Source organism: Python bivittatus, unplaced genomic scaffold (assembly GCF_059951505.1).
Source record: "Python bivittatus isolate LINGU-HERP-01145 unplaced genomic scaffold, Pbiv_v1 ctg000960_np1212, whole genome shotgun sequence".
NCBI classification, from domain to species: domain Eukaryota; kingdom Metazoa; phylum Chordata; class Lepidosauria; order Squamata; family Pythonidae; genus Python; species Python bivittatus.
The window spans coordinates 13,775,885-13,794,720 of record NW_028277124.1 but is presented as its reverse complement, the minus strand read 5'-3'; the positions used below and the strand labels follow the sequence as shown (position 1 = coordinate 13,794,720).

Sequence of the window (18,836 nt, the reverse complement as noted above, 5' to 3'; positions counted from 1 at the left end):
TGTGGTGATGTTTAATACCGGAATACTTTCTTGCTATACTGCTACCGTGAATAATGCAGCCACCACCACTCCTGAAAAGCTTCTTACATTAAAATAATAGGGGTCCCTTGAGGTACAGGCGACTGACACCCAAAGAAAATGAGGTGATTGTGGCAGTGACCTGGATTATGCCTCTCTAAACACTAATATTTCCTATATGATAAAAGTAACAGAGTAACACAGACAATCATGCTGTTTCAATCTGGAATTAACTGCAGCAATATGGAAATGGTTGTTTTCCACACACCACAGACAGGAACATGTTTTTGCAGCATGCCATACATCAGAATCATTTGGGCACCCTGCTAAATCTACTATAATTAATGAATTAATTGTTCAACAAACAGACATTATTTTCATTTGGAAATCCCATGTGTACGGTTAAAGTCATAAGCGCTGAGCTGTCAATTTATAACAATTCATATGCTGCCCTCCTAGTGCCAAAGGAGTTCACCCAGTGATGCTAATCCGGAATGGCTACTTAGAGTATTGTGGCAGGGACAAACGGTGGCCCTTCCAGAGTTGTGCTGTGGTATCTAACCCGAATTCATCTCTCCTTCTGTCTTTGGAAAGAAAGCTTTTGCAAGCAACAGGGAGGTATGTGATGGTTTCCACTTGTCATTCAAGGCTCTGGCTCCACTGAAGCTAACAGGGATAAACCTGTATGTGCAAAGCCCTTCTCAATGCATGTCTTTGCTGCATGCATGGGCATTTCTATTTATTACACATTACCAGTGGGATTCTGTCTCAGCTGGTAGCAGACCATGATGATCTTGACTGATTGGGGAAGCTAAGCAAGTGAAGTTCCTTGGATGGGGGACCGCTGCATGGATAATTTAACCCTCCCCTCTTTTTTAAAAATGGGGTTTTTTAGTGAGATTTTGGAGGGGATTTTCCACTGATATACTATGTATAAGTACCTCTTTCTTAAGCAGGACCATTTTTTTTTTAACATATTGTATATTACTGTACCTAGCCTTACTGAATTCAGCACTTTCTACTTATGTCTGGACCACAAGTTTCATTTTTACCAACCAGTTTGACCAGGCTGGGCAAGGAAAGCTGCAATAGTCTTCACTGATTTTCTAGACAATTTATTCAATAATTTATTCATTAGTAACAATAATTAGGTGGTTAAAATGACAAACATTGTATCATGCTTGAATCTGAGGAATTTCTAAGATTTTTTAGACCTAGTTCTTACAGTTGGGTTACAAAACTGCATTCTGATGTTCAGTATAAAGATACTATTCCCTCTTGTAAGTGGCATGCTATTAATAAATATTCTTAAGAACCTAGATGGTTCAACCCATCAAGCCCAACCTAGTGCCACATTTGGTATCATGTAGTAGCCAACCTGAGGTTTTCAGGATGGGGTTAATCATCCTGTTGTTTCCTAGCAGTTATATTTAAGGGAAGGTGCCTATGAGTCTGCGGTCGTGAAAAATGCTTTTCGTTTTGTATAGTCAATTAATAATTTAATGAATGAAATAACGAATTCTAAATTTTATGACAGTTGTAAATTCTCTGTTTATTTACTAATAATTCATTTTCCAGCCACTGTGTCTTTTTTATTGTCTTTTTTGTTTTGTTTTGTTTATGTAGTCATTTATTTTACTCTTTAAATGTTTTAAAATAAATAAAGTAAGATATTTTCCTGGAGGCAGAAAAAAGCATTATAAAATTAATTAACTTTGGAAGTGGCCTGCATACTTATTCAGATTATTTGTGAAGCCTATATCAAAAAACATGCAGCTAAAAGCACACTGAACTCATTTTACAATGCTTTTCCTATCTTTCCTTAAAACTCCTTGTGTTAGATGTTCTGTCTAAACTAGCAATAAAAGTCCTTTACAGATTTTTTAAAAAGCCATAGATGGCTCCATGAATTTTCCGGATCCCTCTTAAAATCACCTAAATTGATAGCTATCACCTATTTCTTCATTTATGTATGAACTGTATGTAAAAGAAACACTTCCTTTAGTGGTCCTGAAACTTCTCTTATTTATTTTTCAACAGATGACTCTGACTTCTAACACTATGAGACAGGGAAAAAAGAATCTCTCTATCCACCTGTTCTACACCGTGCCTGATTTAATATACTGTTATGTCTCTCCTTACTTACATTTGCCTAAACTAACAAGAAAAACAAACAAAAAACCTTGTAGTCTTTCTTAGCAGAAGGCTTTCTTACTCTGATTGCCCTTTCTTGTGCTATGCACTTTCCGAAGCATGGAGACCAGAGATGTTCATAATGTTGCAAGTCTGATCTCTGGATCAATTTATATATAAATGCATACAGTAAACTGACAGTTCTATTTTCAATTCCTTCTAATGATTCTGACATGGAACTGAAATATGTCAGCGTGCCTTTTCTTACAGCCCAATGTGCTGACATTTTCAGTGAAGAAAAGATCTCGATCCATCACTGCCAGCTCAGATCCCTTTAATGCATACATGAAGTCAAATATTGTTGTGGTATGTTTCCATTTACTTATGTTGAATGGCATTTGCCACTCTGACACCCGTTTAATCTAAGTTGAAAACCCTTTCTGAGCTCTTTGTAATGGTTTGTTAGCAAACTTGGCAACTTTGTGGTTCGGCCCTAACTTCAAATAATGTTTTAAATAATCCATAATGTTTTGCAGATTAACTGAAATTTTAAATAATCTGTAATAACTTTATAAAGTTGTCCTGCTTCTTGTTGTGATTAAATAAATCAGCTTTGGGTTCTAAAGATGCTATAATGTGCTTGTAGAGCATGTGCTTTGCAGAATCGAATCTCTGGTTCATAGCAGCCACAATCAGGGAGCATCACCATAAAGACTTCTGTTCAAAACCTTGAAAAGCCAACAACAGCTGTGGGGAGCTATGTAATCCTAGGAAAATACATAATTGCTTTAAGAAGTTTCAGATAGATGCTATATCTATCTAACAGATTAGATTTGATATCTAATGCTATCAAATCACCCTTCTGCCTTCAAATCCAAAATGGATTTCATTTCCAGCAGCTAGATTGATATAAACGAACCAGCATTTTGTCCAGGTTTCACTATGATGCTATCCTAGTCAACTAGCGAGGATGTGTTTTTGGGGGGAACAATAACCTATAAATGGAAAGCATGACACAAACTTGGGGTTGTCAAACTTAGCTGATGCTTAGTGCCCAAAACCATCACGCTTGTCATGTCCAAAATATTCTCTTGGCTTGAATCCTTTTTGTTATATCGCTCTGCCACTTTGGCTAAAGAGATATAATGGAGGAATAGCTAGAAAAGGAGACCAGTAGGGCTGTGCACTGTTTCGGACTTTAACATAAAAAGGTTATTGGAGTGTGCCAGGTGTGAACCTAGCTCCTGCATCTTCTTGAACCAAACCTGTTCCCCACTCTCCACCCCCACAGAATTGCATGAAAACTGTGAAGGGCAGCTGTGTAGTCCAAGGAAAATACGTAAGTGCTTTAAAGGTTTCAGATAGATGCTATAGTCACACGCTGAGGGCACCTTTCTGCCTTCAAATCCAAAATGCCCTACAGCTCCCAAACCTGTTCAGTCATTAAGATTTTTTCAAGGTTCCTAATTCTCCTGGAATTGACTTCCTTTCCTGCTTCGCCTCTGTATTAATAACTGCTGCTACCTAGTTTCATGGTATCTCTTACAAGGGGTGGGGGGAAAGGGGAGAAATAGAGACACTTTGCTCAGTTTGAACAAGAACAGTGTTAGAAAACATACACATGCAAATACATATCTTAGCAAGCGATACCAACGGTTCAAGAGATGCAAATACAAAGTTGTATCAAAACCACATTGGTTTAAGTTCATTCACAGTAAGTAAAGTTGCCAGGAAGTAATGCAATGTTTCTCTATGGCCTGCTTCATAATGACGTGAAACCTGGATAACAAACGTTAGAATAACAGGAGAAAGATCTTGTTACCTACATTTCTGTAATGGTTTCTGGAAGATTGGTGGGAATTTCAGTGAGGCCTTTCCCTCGGCAATCCACAATGTTGTTACTACAGGTACATGCAGCAGGGCAGTGCAAGACACTACAGGAGGGAGCCATAAAAGACTGGTGACCTGAAAACAGCAACAAATGGCCACTTCTAGAGCTGCAAGATTGCTATTCAAGAAAAGTGCAACTTGTTCCTAATTCACAGACGGACTGCAGTAGGACTGTTCTTAAATTTCTAATCCCTTAATATAAATTACCCCAAATAACTTACTTGGGATTCTTCCACCTAGTAGATGAGATAAAACCTAAGCTAAGGACACTCAGATATCAAATGATGTATCATCTTCTTGAGTAATATATTACAGGATTTATAGGTAATTCTACCTTAATTTTGAATTGTAGAAAAGCAAATGACATTTCTCAACATGCATTGTGCTTTCTTTAGCACTAAGCGTTCAACAAAACACAGAAAGTTCAGAATAATACCATCTCATCAGTAAGAAAGAAGTAAATGCATGCTAGAACTGTGTGTTCCATTATCCCGCTGACCCCAACCATTATTGTAACAACTTTTGTCTGGGGAATTATGGGAGTTGGTCTAGACATTTAGAGGGAATCCAGTTTGGGAAAGATTAGCTAGGTTCCAATATTTCCTTTGTGTACATCTAGACATTATTTGCAGAGCTTGTCATCAAGTACAACTAACAACAACATTTTAGGGGGAGTAAAAGAGAATAGTGCATGTTACAGTTCTATACACCAGCTTTGGGTAACTGGGATGTTTTAATAGTTACTGACAATTAATTGATGACACAATTGATTTTTTTTTTATTTAAAGTTAACTTGCCTTCTTCCTCATCTGGAGGTTATGAATAGAGAAAAAAAGAGACAAATGTTAGCAGTATATCACTTGTCATTTCATTGTTCTTTCATGACAAGCAAACAAAAAACCCAGAGATGGTAAAATGTATAACCTGTCTTCTATTTCTTGTTCCCATTCAGTCTTTTTTGCAAAAGTAAGTTATTAATTTTGGATGGGGGATTCCCGTACAACTCAACAGAGCCATAATTTCATCCCTTGCACTGGATGGATACTATGAAAAAGCAAGGAGTTTGTGGCAATCAAATATCCACATCTAGCCTTCCTTCTTGTTCCAGAATAAGTTATTTTAGGCCTAGGAGTACATGTACTTCTGCCTGTAATCAGGCAGAAAATAATTACTCTATAAAGGGCTGAGAGACATATATGGGGTCGAGTGCATTGGTTCCTGATTTTGCCACTTTTCTAGTCATGCTGACTGCATTTCTATAAGCAAAGAGAGGATGAAATCAAGACTCTTGATTTCTAAGTCCATCCTGTAAGTCAGCTTTCTGAAGTGGTGTGGCTTCCCCACCCAAAATTCTGGGAAAGTGGGTTGTAAATGGACTTTCATGGACTCTTAGTGAAACTGGCATTGCAAATACTGTTTTTCAATCTGCACTCCTCATGTATTATATGACAGTGATGGTGGAAGAATATGGATGCTCTTACCACTGCAGATGAATTCTCGTTTCTGAACCTCAGCTACGTTGTGACCCCGTAAGTGTGACGGGGCCATGCACTGAGTGTAAAGGCCAACCCGAGGTCGTTGACGTAGCCAGTCAGATAGCCAAGCCAAATGGCAATCACACTGCAGGTTGTTGGAGTGAAGGCGGCTGAACAAACCACATTTCCAAAAGTCAGCACACACGATGGAAAAGTAAACGAAGAGCACAAGATAAGCCCTGAATAGAATGCTTGTATCTATACCTGCAATGCCAAACTCAAATTGAAGGCTAAAATATCACACATTCCTGCCCCCCTTAGTTGGGAAGCAATGCTTCATTCCTGCTGTCAACCCGAAAGGAATTGATTATTTCAGAGTTTGTTGTCTAATATTGAAATCTGGGCTTCTGGAGCATCAACCTTGCTACTGCATTAAATTAACACTGATTAGAATTTATTCAAATATATTTCGGCATATTTCACATGCATGTCTCAGCTATGAAAGCGGAGGGCAAATGCTGACGAGCTTCAATTAAATCACTGTTGGGAGATGTTGTATTTTTTATATTAGGAAGAATCTGCAAAAACAATTTTAATTTAATTAGGCACTGCCACTTAAATTTTTTTTAAAAATGTTCAAATATTTCACATTTATCATGCCTGACAGCCAGTCACAGATGGTGTTGTGAACTTAAATGAAACACGACTTATTCAATTCCACAAGATATCACTTCATTCTATCAAATATATTTGGACTATTCTAAATACCAATCTATTTTAGGATTTTGTTCCTGGTATTATTAATACTTGGTTATAAGAATCCAATCAAAGAAATCAACCCTCTTTGTATTGATCTGAATGTCATCAATATGCTACCTCTGAGCATATGAGAAGAGGGATTTTTCATCTTTAATGGGGTTCCATGTGCATGTACATTTGCCTTCAGAGTCCCTAAAAATTATACACTTTTCTTAAGGTTAAAATTCTCTCCCTATCTGCCGACAGGAGTAGATTTAAAATGTCCCAAAACTTAAAACGGGTGCTTCTAAAAGTGAAAATTGACTTCCCTAAAGGAATCAGTATTTGACACCTTTCTAATAGGAAACTGTAATTACTTACAAGGTTCTGAGTTTAGGCATGTGGTTGAAACTTGCCACCGAGAGTCGTGTGATGTTGTTATTGTTGAGAGTGCTGTAAAATATCAAGGATAGGTATTTATTTATTTATTTAGGTATAAATGTTTCAAGTTACTCTACTCCATCACTCAGAAAGAAAAGAACAATAAAAACAGTTAGTGAACAAAAGCAGACTACAGTCTTCCCTGTTTTTGAAAGCAAGAAAATGAGCCGTTTATTTCTATATTTTATTTATTAAGAGCCCCTTCAACCTTTTCACATGGAAATCTCAAGATGGCTAATGTAACATAAACAAATAAAATCAACATAAAATTAAAACATAAGCAAATCAAATCAACAAAGTATCTGGAAGTATAAACAGCAGACCTGCAAATTTCAGAATGAAAATTTAACAACACTGAGGTAATCACAAACTCATTGCTGGAATGTCGTTGCAATAGCATGGTGGCTATAACATTTTCCAGACATGCAGTAACAGGTAACAGGTTTGAAGCCTCACAATTTTTTTTTAAAGTACAGTACTATTTTTCTTTCTGCAAGCTACCACTTACCTGCTTTTTTTTTAACCAATTCACCAGTCCATTGTTTCCACATTTTTGCTAACACTTGGTGTAGAAGGATGCTACCCAAGCTCCTAAATAACCCAAATAAATAAATATTTCAAAAGGCATAGTATTGCATTTACCTGGGCTGAATAATAACAACAATAGCAATAAAAATATTTCTGCTGGACTTAAAAATAGTAAACTTCTACATCCCAGGCAAATCTTATAACCACTATGCTTCTGTGATTCTACAGTAATAGTGGCTGAGACAGAGATTAGGAAGCCAAACTTGGGAAAATGCAAGAACAGAACTTTTTTACTTTAAAGTTACTTACTGTGCGCACACATGTGTGGATTCTGATGCTTTAACTTTGTAAACAGTATTAAATTTTTGAAAAGAAAAGTATGTATAAGTGATAAACAAAATAGAGTTATGTTGACGAGTAACCTCAGCCTGAATAGGAAGGTTTATTCATTCCACCCATATAACCAGGTCAGTTACAGAACAATCAGGTTTCAGTGATTCTGTGTATTAAATTTTAGGAAAGCTGTTCTGGGTGAGGCATTCAGTTCAGCAACCTAAGATAAAATGTTTGCGCAAATCAGCGACCAGCCAATGGAGTAGTCATACTGCAGAAGTAAAGTACAGAAGGCAAATCAAACAGCACAGCTTGACCAGGCACAAGCTGGAAAATACTATTTTTGATGTGGAGAAAGAAAATAAGGGTAGAAAATATGATATGTGGTAGACCGTGTGTGAGCAGAGGGCCATGTCATCCATCTCTGCCCTCCGGAAAGGATTGGTGGCCACAGTTGCATTAAGTCAATCAGGCCATGTGGATTAGTCTTAAGTCCTTACTTGCTATAAGCATTAAAAACATTATTTTGAAGGACATTTAATCCTTAATAGCATATTATTTATCAAGATGCTAGAGATCAACATTAATCTTGAAGAGATGTAAGAATATCCAATTATGTTAAAAAACTAATTAAGATAAAGGAGTGATTCTGATTATGAATTACTGCTCATTACATTTTGTTTTTTCAAGGCCCAAACTGTATTAAATATAAAAGAATAAAAGAATAACTTTTTATAACTTCCCTGCAAAGATTATTTACAAAGCAAGTTACTTGTAAATAATAATCACAACTGTAACAGCAGTTTTCCTGATACAGCTAAGAAGTTCCTCGTCCACAAATCATCCACACAGATAACTTTTGTACAAACAATCACAAATTATGAGACTTGTGTTCATAACTGGCAACACTTCTTGAGCGTATTTCCAATGCACACCCAACTGAGAATGCTATCCAGGTAGAACAGTATTATTTCAAATGGAACGCCCACTACAGCATATATCCAAATCCCTGTTCCACATTTTTCCATGTCAATAGTCAAATATTAAATATTTATGCACTGCTACCACTAAAGTCAAGGATTATTTTTATAAATTCTCCTGGAAACAAACAATTGTTTTTCGATTCCATGATCAGTCTTTACAGAACTGTTGGGGGAGGGTTTAAAAAGAAATAATCACAATATTTATATCACAACCATCTGCAATGGTTGATTTACCTGAATCATAAGCTAATGGCAAAGCAATGAGCAGGTCACACTTATTTGCTAAGCTGGATGATATATAAATATACATAAATGAATAAGGTAGATATTTTAAATGGTTAAATGATCATTATGATAATATACTGCTGGTGAAAGCCCTCTGCAAAAATCCCAATATTTGTAAAAGAAATATCACCTACTTCTCCTTTATGGATTATGCAGGGGAGAAATATAAAGGTGGTTTCTTTTTCTTATTATAACTTGTAGATAAGGTGCCTGCAGTAATAAGGCACAGATACCCAGCCCTTTCTAAAGAGGATGCCAATGGCCAGACCAAATTCATAAACACCTGAACAGATATATATCTGTCTCTCATGCAATATGCTAATGGAAGCAGAAGGGTCTCAAATTTAAAGTAAAACAAAGTCCTCTGTAGAATATACAGAAAATATAAAGAAAAGCTGGAATACGAAAAGTAGAGTCATGTGCACTTCAAAAATGATTCAGATCAGGTGCTTCAGAACATGGTGGAGCACAAACCCAGAAACTCTTTAAAGCTGATATGCACTGGGTACTGCACAAGCCTATAAAGACACGGCTGCTTTAAAGAGCTGTTGGCCTCATGCTCGCACTTCACAATAATTTCAGAAGCATCCACAGCCCTAATGAAAAGAAATGTAAAGCTATACTAAACATAATTTTCATTTGACTAGATTTTATGGTGAAAGACCAAAGCATTCAGGCCAAAAGGAAAAGGAAAGGAAACCCCTCATACTATAACAACTACAGAGTATTAAATTCAGCAAAACAATAAAGCAAATTGTTGAAATTGAAAGACAATGAAATGAAAGGTCATATGCTATAGCAATTGCAACCAATTTAGAGATCCTTCTGGAGATATTTGGCAATCTCCATGCTAAAAGCAGGCAGATAATCCATTCCTCTAAGCTAGCCCAACTGTTTATACAGCAAAATTAGTATAACCTGAAGTGGAATGGGTTTACCATCCCAAAGGTAAACAGAATGGGATCTTAAAAAGAAAACAGTGATTTCCCATTTGCCTATTTCATGATAAGAATCAAACATCACATCTCAAAAAGATAGCAAAGATGCTGGTGATTTTGAGAGACAGCAAGAACAATTGGTTCTTGGAATAGGGCAGAAATGCTTCCATAGGAAAAAATGAAGCATTCTTGGGGATGACAAGGTTTATGTTTTGAGACCTGTCTTATTGCAAGTTAATCTGCTTCAATACATCAGAGGAGAAATTCGAGTTTGAGTGGGGGAGCAGCCATCTCTAGTGAGTGGTACATTTCACTGCAGGTGGAATCTTGCAACAGCACTGACTTTATCCATTGGAGGAAGAAAACTATATCTAAAAAGCATGATTCCAGTATCATATCAAATTACCATTTGATAATGATAGTGGATGTAATGGAAAGGTTGCGGATCAAACTGATAGTAGATGTTACAGAAAGATTGCTGATCGAGCTGATCAGGAAAGTTAAGTAGGGTCAAACATGGTTAGTACTTGGACAGGAGACCACTTCCTTATTTTTTCCAAGAAACCTCCACAGAAGTGTCTATGAAGTCATCAGAAATCAAGCTAGACTCAAATAAGATTTTATCTTAGCGTAGTCATATAGCTCCCATACAAACAGAACTATTCTTAGAAAATTCAAGAAAGGAATTGTTTAGAGTATTGAGTATTGAGTTTAGAGTATTGAGTTTAGAGTATTGAGTATTGAGTAATTCATAGAGTATGAATTAAGGATAGAGGCTAGCAGTATAATCACAGTCATCTAAAAAAATGTATTAGCCCACAACTGATTTTACTAGTATGTTAGTTGGACAGAGAGTTAAAAGAAAGCCCACATTATATAAAGCTTTTATGAAGTTTTCTTGTCTAATTATCTAGTCTTGCTCACACAAGAGACAAGTTTCAAGAGTGTTCAACAACTCATATTTGGTTGATTGCTATGTTGTGTCCAGACAAAAAATTTCTCCCTATTATCTACCTAGGATTTCCCTGATTTTATTTGTAAGATACAGCTCATACAGTGTGGGACTTCAGGTGGGTGTTGAGAGATTTCTGCTTGACGTGTTTCTAGTTGGTGAAGAGGTAAAGGTAAAAGGGGACAAGCCATTGTGTAGTCATTGTGTAGCAGGCATCCACAACTTAACATAGGAGGTTAAATACAGACATGGATGGTCTTCGTCTCTAAATATTAAATAGCTATAAAAAACAAGAGTTATAAAGGACCAGAGGGTTTTGACAGTTCCCAACATTTCATCCAATAATATTTCTTTTTAAATAGAACAGCATGCAAAAACAGGGTCAAAAAATTACTTGCGTTTTAAACTTATCAGGGTCACAGGATTAAACTTACCAGGGTCATGGGCATAATGAAAACTAGACTCCAATGTAGTACTCTCTGAAGACCTGATGTTTTATTATTTTGTTGGACTATATGCAACATTTGTCCTCTTAGTACACTATTTTATAAAGGAAAAACCAGATTCATAAATGGAACCATGATCTGTACTTGCCATTAATTTTAGTAAGATTAGCGAATCGCTGGTGCAACATGCTGGAATGTTACCTGCCAAAATATTGTTCCTACAGATAACTTTCCTTCCATATGGATTCAAACAATGCAAGAAGCCCAAGATAGAATAAACCAAATAATTATATTTGCATTTTGAAAAGACACAATATTTTATCATTTAGAGAGTTCATATTATTAAATTACTCCCATGCAATTCAACGTAAGTCTTCAGAAGAAGTGAAACAACATGGTATTATCTTCTTTTATGGGACAAATTCAGTTCTTTGAGCATTCAATTGCCACACATGGTAAAGGACTATAGGACATTCACAATTAACACTTTTCATTGCTAGAACTATTCTGTGTTATCCAACTGATAATGTTCAACTCCATCTGCAATCTCAGTTCCTCCCAAATCTCCTGTATTTATTCACTATTACTGAGTTCAAGTTAAAAAGGAAGGTTGGGGAAGGGGAAAATCCACTTTTAATATATTTTTTAAACGATCACTAATTTGACTGTGTTGCAGTACTTTCCATACTTTCTGTATTCTTTTCTGCCACTTTCCAAATATTCTACTTTTTTCTGCACATTTATTAGCAGTCCAAAATTAAAATCAAGAAGTTATTATTACTTTAAAACCACAATAGCAAAGTAAATTTGTTTGAATTATCTGAAATTCCATCTGGGTGTTTCATAAGATATCCCACAATGTTCCTGAATGCATTGGGTAATCTAATCCCCTTTATTAATGACTAACTTTAAGCAATTAGCAGAACTGAGAATTAGTTCTTTTTAAAAAAAATTTTTTTTGAAAAAAGGATATAAAAGATGTAAAAAAGAACAAAATGAGAAGACTGGAAGTAACACAACTCCTTAGCTGTTTTATCTCTTGCTTGCTTTGTAGAAAGCAATGATCACTAGTCAATTACATTTAGTTCTTCCTTCAACTATGTGCAGATTTCTATTTATTGTTCCTATCTAAACCAGAGGAACGCCGTAATCAGGAACAAATAAGTAGTTAAGACAGCATTAAAAATCTGTATCAGCCTCCAATTACTCCTTATAGAATCACCCCTGAAAGAGCCTACACAATTTTCACTGTATCAGATTTTCAATGGGACAATTTATGCTGACTGATCAAAATTTCATCTAAACAATGGAAAAGTGTAAAAATGAGTTGAATCCATACTACTATTATTAAAATGCACATATTGAAAAATCAACATTAAATGTTGTTTTATTATATAGATATTTATTAATCTCTGTATAAAACAAATTTCACCTTTAAAAAGAAATTTAACAATATTATTTTAAGATGTCAAACAGCTTTGGCTGTGTTTTAGTTTTTCAAGTGAACCATCATTTGCTGTTAGCACCATCAAATCAGATTATTTTGGTGGTTTCCATCTGACTTCTGGTGCTTGTTATGTTTTATTTTTTAAATATTTTTTAAGAAGTCCATTTTGAAATGTAATAACAAAAGATGAAATAAGATAGAAACATCTCACCTATAAAACAGCTCAGTAAGAATCTTAGTATCCTAACTGGTTTTTAAGATGGTAGATTTTAAAAACAATAAGAGCCCATAGGCTGATGGAGATGATATGGTTTTGTAGTGAAATTCCATATTTAACAAGTGATAAGCAAGCCTCATTTTCCTCCTCCAAAGAGCATGCGATTCAGATTGGTTGGTTATTTCATGATTACATGCAAATTATTTCACTTTGGTAGAAAGTAGTAGGCATTTATCATCTATCATCATTAGTAGAAAAGAAGAATGGGGAATTAAAAGGTTGTTTGGTTCACTGCAGAAAGGTTTTACCATACTGGTTTAGTTTCCAAAAAGGACTTAAGAGCATTGTTGTGATCTGCCTGATATCTGAAGGAAAAGTCCTATTGACTTCTGTGAGGCTGTTCCACAATGAGCAGCCTGCACACAGTGGCTCAAAACCCTCACCAATAAATACCCATCCTAAATATGGAAAACCACGTCTCTTGAAACTACCATATATTGGTTCCCTCCCAAGGAACAGCTAATATCCTGCTCTGTTGGGAAAGCTGCTAACCTACATTCAAGGCTTCGCTCTGTTCAGAACAAAACGATTACATGGGGAAAGAAGAGAATGGTGTTGGTTCTGAACAATGCAAAATTGATTTACCAGAATAAACTGAAACATCAAACCCTTTAAATCTGCTTTGCAAAGAAGTTGTTTTGCCTTACATACCTGTATCTGGAAAGGTTGATAGTGTTAGCATATAAGGAATATCTTCACTGTTCCTATATATCGTTTTAATCCCAGTGGCATTCTTCTATAGCATCATTTCACTTAAGCATTTTGACACTCACAGTTCTCACTACTAGACAAGTTCTGCAATTAGACTTTCCCATTTAAGAGAAGGAGACAGGATGTTACTCACAGTACTTCCAGATCCCGCAGAGCTCTGAACGCCCCATCCTCAATACAGCTGATCTGGTTGAAATCCAGTTGCCTGTTTAATAGATAGGTAAAACAGGTGAAGGCTAGATACTGGGTCGATTAAATAAAAAGCCTTCTTAAGGGATGAGGCTTGAAAGATAGGCCTTACAAACTGAAATGTACTCCTTGAATGCACTCATCTGCTTCAGAAAGTCACACGCCATCCTGGTCTTGATGCGATCACAAAAATCCCTTTTTGTTTTGCACGGCGTGTGCAAAAACACAACAGCCCTGGGAAAGCTCCAGTAAATAATAACTGCACCTTATATTAAATGCCAAAGGAATGCAATTTCATTACATCAAGAAAAGCTATCCATTAAAAGCTCTCAGCGTCATCTTGCTGAAACAATTTCATTAAGGTAAAGGGCTGTAAATCACTTAATGTCGTGCATCCCCTCAGTGACCCAACAGAATCCATTTATCAGAGAAGCACAGCTGCATGTTAATTTCACTATCCTTGGCAGGAACAGGAGAGACCACCCTTAGTTCGGCTCAGACAGCCTCTTTCCAAAATCCCACATCCTTAGGAGCATACACTGCGTTTATTGTATTTTTAATTCTCCCCTGAATTCAAAATAGTGCATGCTACAGTTCATTAAAATAAACCCCAACATATGAATGCAGTTTGTATTTTTCTTGCCTCTATGCAGAGAAAATGAGGGCACGTTGTAATTACAGACCTAAAAAGCATCAGGGTGGTCCATACATTATTAAATTAAAATATTAAGATAGAAAATCCACTAATCAGTCTTTTGTAAATTATTACATTTTCTAATTCAAAGCATTAATTACTATTTGTATTGTAAAACCAACCAACCAAGCAACAAACCACCCTATTATTTCTAAACAGCTAATAAAAATGAATACCACCCAAAATTTGGAATAAGTTTTTTTCTCTCTCTCTCTCTTATCATGACCCATACTGTTATTTCCTTTTCTTTTTCTTCAAAGGAAGATGAGCAAAAAGGCATAGACATATCAACTAGGTTTTGGTTGTCTATACCATGCTAATTAAATAGATACTGGTGTGAAATAAATATATATGTTTATTTAAATTATAACTCTACCAACAGTTGATATAAAGCTTGATGTCTAAGTGTATTTTGACAGGAGCTGGGAGTGATTAATCCTTTGCATTTGTATCAGTAATAAGTAGGGATGTCTTCAGTATATACTTCAGCTGATTTAAGAGTTTGGATCTACAACAGCACTAAGGTAACATGCTTTAATTTACGCTGTTTTGAAATGTAATCCCAAACACACTTGGTTAAACACTGTATACCGCCAAGGTGCAGTTTTGAGTAAGGAAGTGAGAAAAGGATGTTCACTGGCAATTGTCATGCTAATGGAATACTCAAGTCACACTAACCATGTTGCAGTACCCCGTGTCATAGTTCAGAACACTTGCTTAGCAAAATGTTTTCTTTGCTGGCCCGGACTTCCTTAGAAATGAATTACAAACCCATTTAAACCCAAGAATTCCACAAGACTTGTCAAGCCAGAATTATAAATTTAAGCATGTGATTCCAAGTTCTTGTTCCTTGGACTCTAACATTCCCAGGTAGGTAGTGCTCTGATCTCTACAATATTTTTGAGGGGGTAGGGGTGAATCTTGCACTCTTTAACTCAATTACCACAAAGAAACCCTCCCAAAGATGCTTCAAAACATTGACAGACAGTTGTATTAAAATGTCTCTCCTGTTTGCCAGCTATGTTTTCTGACTGTCTTTAAGTTACTTTAGTTTATTGGTGTGTGTGTGTAGATATGTGCGGTGTCTGTACGTCTTCAATTCTCTAGTCAACACATTGTGGCCATGTGATGCAAGATGCAACTGAAATGCCTGGAGTGGCTCTGCTTTTCTACAGGTTTTTTTCCTGCAATATCTAATTATCCTACCATTATTACCTGCCTACATCCATAGAACCTTTTCAATATAATTAACATTCTGCAGGTCAACTCTTATGAGAAGAAGCAGAGGCTGTGTTTTTTTTTTCCCTTAAATCTCTGCCCAAAGAACTTCACCAGTTGCACCTCCACTGTTATGGATTGTCATGGTGCTCTTCTTAGAGAAAATCTATTTATCTGATTGCCAAGAGTGGACATTGACTTGATGGCACATAGTGAATTGATCAACATGGTCCTCACACTCACATTTGTGTTTTTATTATTTCTTAAAAATAATTTTGATCTAAAGCAGGGGTTCTTAACCTGGGGTTCGTGGACCCCTTGGAGATCTGGGGATAGATTTCAAGGGTCCATGAACTTAGATAGGGAAAAAAATTACAACTTTGTTTTCAGTAACCTCTAACTGAAATTTAGCTTCTCTGCTTATCAATGTAATGGATTAATAAAGAATCAGGCACCTTGATATATTCCTTATTTCTTACTTTTAAATACTGTAATATGAGTATCAACTAGTTTCCTTTATAATACAATCTATATCTAGGTATTTTATTTTATGCATTTAAAGATGTTTCTCTGAGAAGGGATCTGTAAGTTTCACCCAGACTCTCAAAGAGGTCCATGGGAAGAGAAGGATTAAGAAATCCTGCTCTAAAGCATAAAAAAGTAAAGTTTCCTTGAAGTTGAGTTCAACTCCTGGGACTTCAGGGACAAATTTTTGTAGCTTTCTTTGCAGTAATATGTAAGTGGTTGCCTTCTCCGGGTATTTTTTCACCTTCTCTGTCTACTTACGGAACTGGCATTCCTTGGAAGTATTCCCTGGAAATACTAACCAGTTCAGGCACAGTGAGATGCTTGCTGCTGGTGCGATACGACCCAATCATGTCTTAACTAATATTTTTGTAAAATGTGCATGTACTGTACCTACAAATACACTTGTGACTGCTTTCTTTGGTGTAGTAATGTACAATACAGTGTAAGATCCTAATGGCTCACACAGAGCTTCATATTATGTGGTGTGGATCACAATCTTAGATCTGTTCCCCGCTGAGAGTGGAAGAACAATTTCTTAGTAGCTGAAGTATCATAGTACAGAAGTGACTCTGTTTATTGATACAAAACTCACAGGTCCCTGTCAGGGGGACAGACCATGTTTCCAGATGTAACCAAATATATCCTTATAAATAAAGTCCATCCAAGTATAGATCCAGAAGGAACTTTTTCTTATTTCGCAAGAAATTCTAAAAGAAGGTCTAAAAGTACAATGGAATAACTCTTTAAGAGCTCCTATTCAGCGTGGAAGAAATTTATCTTTGAGTTATGGGGCTTTTTTTCTGCATTGTTCCCTGCAACATAATACTTATATAACAAAAAACTATCATTTTCAATGCAACAGACATTGCAGTTAATCATTTTGGTGCAATGTTTGTGTCGCAATTCATTTAAATACACATACACAGAGAGACATTCTCAAGAGCTTTCCATTTTCAATAATTAAGGACATTTAACAATTAAGCTAATAGGCTTTTTATTTTAAAGGGCCAAAATAATATATCTAGCATAGTTCTTTAACCTCTGGAGCCATTTATCAAAGCCATTAAATTAGAATGATGGCATGAAATGTTATCACTTGACACAACACAAAAGAGAAACTGTTCTGAGACAAATTGATAAAATCTTTTAATGCTGTCAAATTTGCCTAATGCAGTCTTCAGGTTAATCTATAAAAGGGTGAGCAGAATGTTGGCTCATATCTTATTATCCTTAGCTATCAATATATAAATCAGCTCTGCCACAATTCCTCCTAAATCATCCATATTATACACAAAGGAAAAAGATTTGACAGCATAGAGTGCACTCAAGCTAATCTTGTCCTAAAAGAATTGAAAGGCAGAATTTTTCCCCCAAATTGGCAAGAATTCAGGTGCATTAGGGAAAAAAAATGGGGGAATATTTCTTTTCATGATGCCTTCCAAATGCTGCTGTGGTTAAAACTTGGAAAATGGGTTTCAAACTTCCTGTTTCCTTGCAAAAGTTATTTTTCTCTTCACTTGGGATAAATCCTGGAATAAAACTTGGCCAGTCCATTTTCTTGGCAGCAAGATGCTGGTTAAAATGTAATGTTTCCTCTTTGTTTTGTATTACTTGAGGGGCAGAGAATATCAGCAAAAGATGTTTAAAAGGCAATTGAAAATATGTAAGTCAAATCCAGTTGGATCTATCAGGAACTACAAAAACAAAATAATTATTCTGCTTAGCTTCATTTTAAGAATTAAACTGTTTTCCTCTCATATTTAGTATAACTGATGCCTTTGTTGGAATGTTCTATGCGCTTATGTCCTCCTGTTTTAAATCATCTGAATGAAAAAAAAATATTTATTCATATTTTTAAAAATGCTAATAGTAAGAAGACTGCTAACATTTGCTTGGAATGTGGACATAAAACTGTCACTTTTCTGCCTTTCAGAACCTATAGAGAAGTCAGATTTTCATAGGCAAAAGTCCTCCTTCCAGATGGAAGGACACAATCTGTTCTATTAGCTTGAATGGAAACAGATGGAGAAAACTGGATTCCAACAGAAAACACAACTGGTCAGTGCGCCAGGGAGATTCATTAAAAATTGGTTTTTTTTACCACCCGCTGATTCTACAATGTGATGCCCAATACATTGTCTGGAGGTTGAGTCATGGTAACTGGACTTCTTTTCTTTTTGGTTAGAGACATTTTGCTACTTGCCCAAGCAGCTTCTTCAGTCTAAAAAAGTTGGTTAGAGGGACTCCATAAAAGTATGTTTATGAAGATTCTCAGTCATTCTAACCAAAACGAAAAGTCCAGTTGCCATGACTCAACCTCCAGACAATTCCACCTGGATGTCTGAGAATCTTCATAAACATACTGCCCAATACATTGTGCTTAGGAAACTCCTTCTCCTTTCCATGAATTCCAATTAGTACTGAAGCAATTTTATAGCTCTTTACTCCCCAAAATCCTAACTGATGGGGAAAGCAATCCAAAATTCATGGAGATCCTCATATGCAAATCACATGCAAAAACATAGGGACCTTTCTATCAATTGGCTGAAAGATCACGATATGGATGAAATACAATCATACGTACAGAGGGAACTCACTGAGGGAACAGCTAC

General features: G+C 36.0%; 1 protein-coding gene across 2 annotated transcripts in view; it reads right to left on the bottom strand.

Annotated features, from left to right (window-relative positions):
• Positions 1 to 18,836, bottom strand: part of SLIT2 (slit guidance ligand 2) — a 245,792-nt gene that overhangs the window by 81,998 nt on the left and 144,958 nt on the right. For both annotated transcript variants that reach the window (XM_088131411.1, XM_088131412.1), the window contains exons 6-9: positions 13,729 to 13,800; positions 6,636 to 6,707; positions 5,523 to 5,686; positions 3,978 to 4,116 (exon numbers count right to left, since the gene is read on the bottom strand). In XM_088131411.1, coding sequence (XP_087987537.1) covers positions 3,978 to 4,116; positions 5,523 to 5,686; positions 6,636 to 6,707; positions 13,729 to 13,800 — 447 coding nt within the window. The remainder of the gene's footprint in view (positions 1 to 3,977; positions 4,117 to 5,522; positions 5,687 to 6,635; positions 6,708 to 13,728; positions 13,801 to 18,836) is intronic.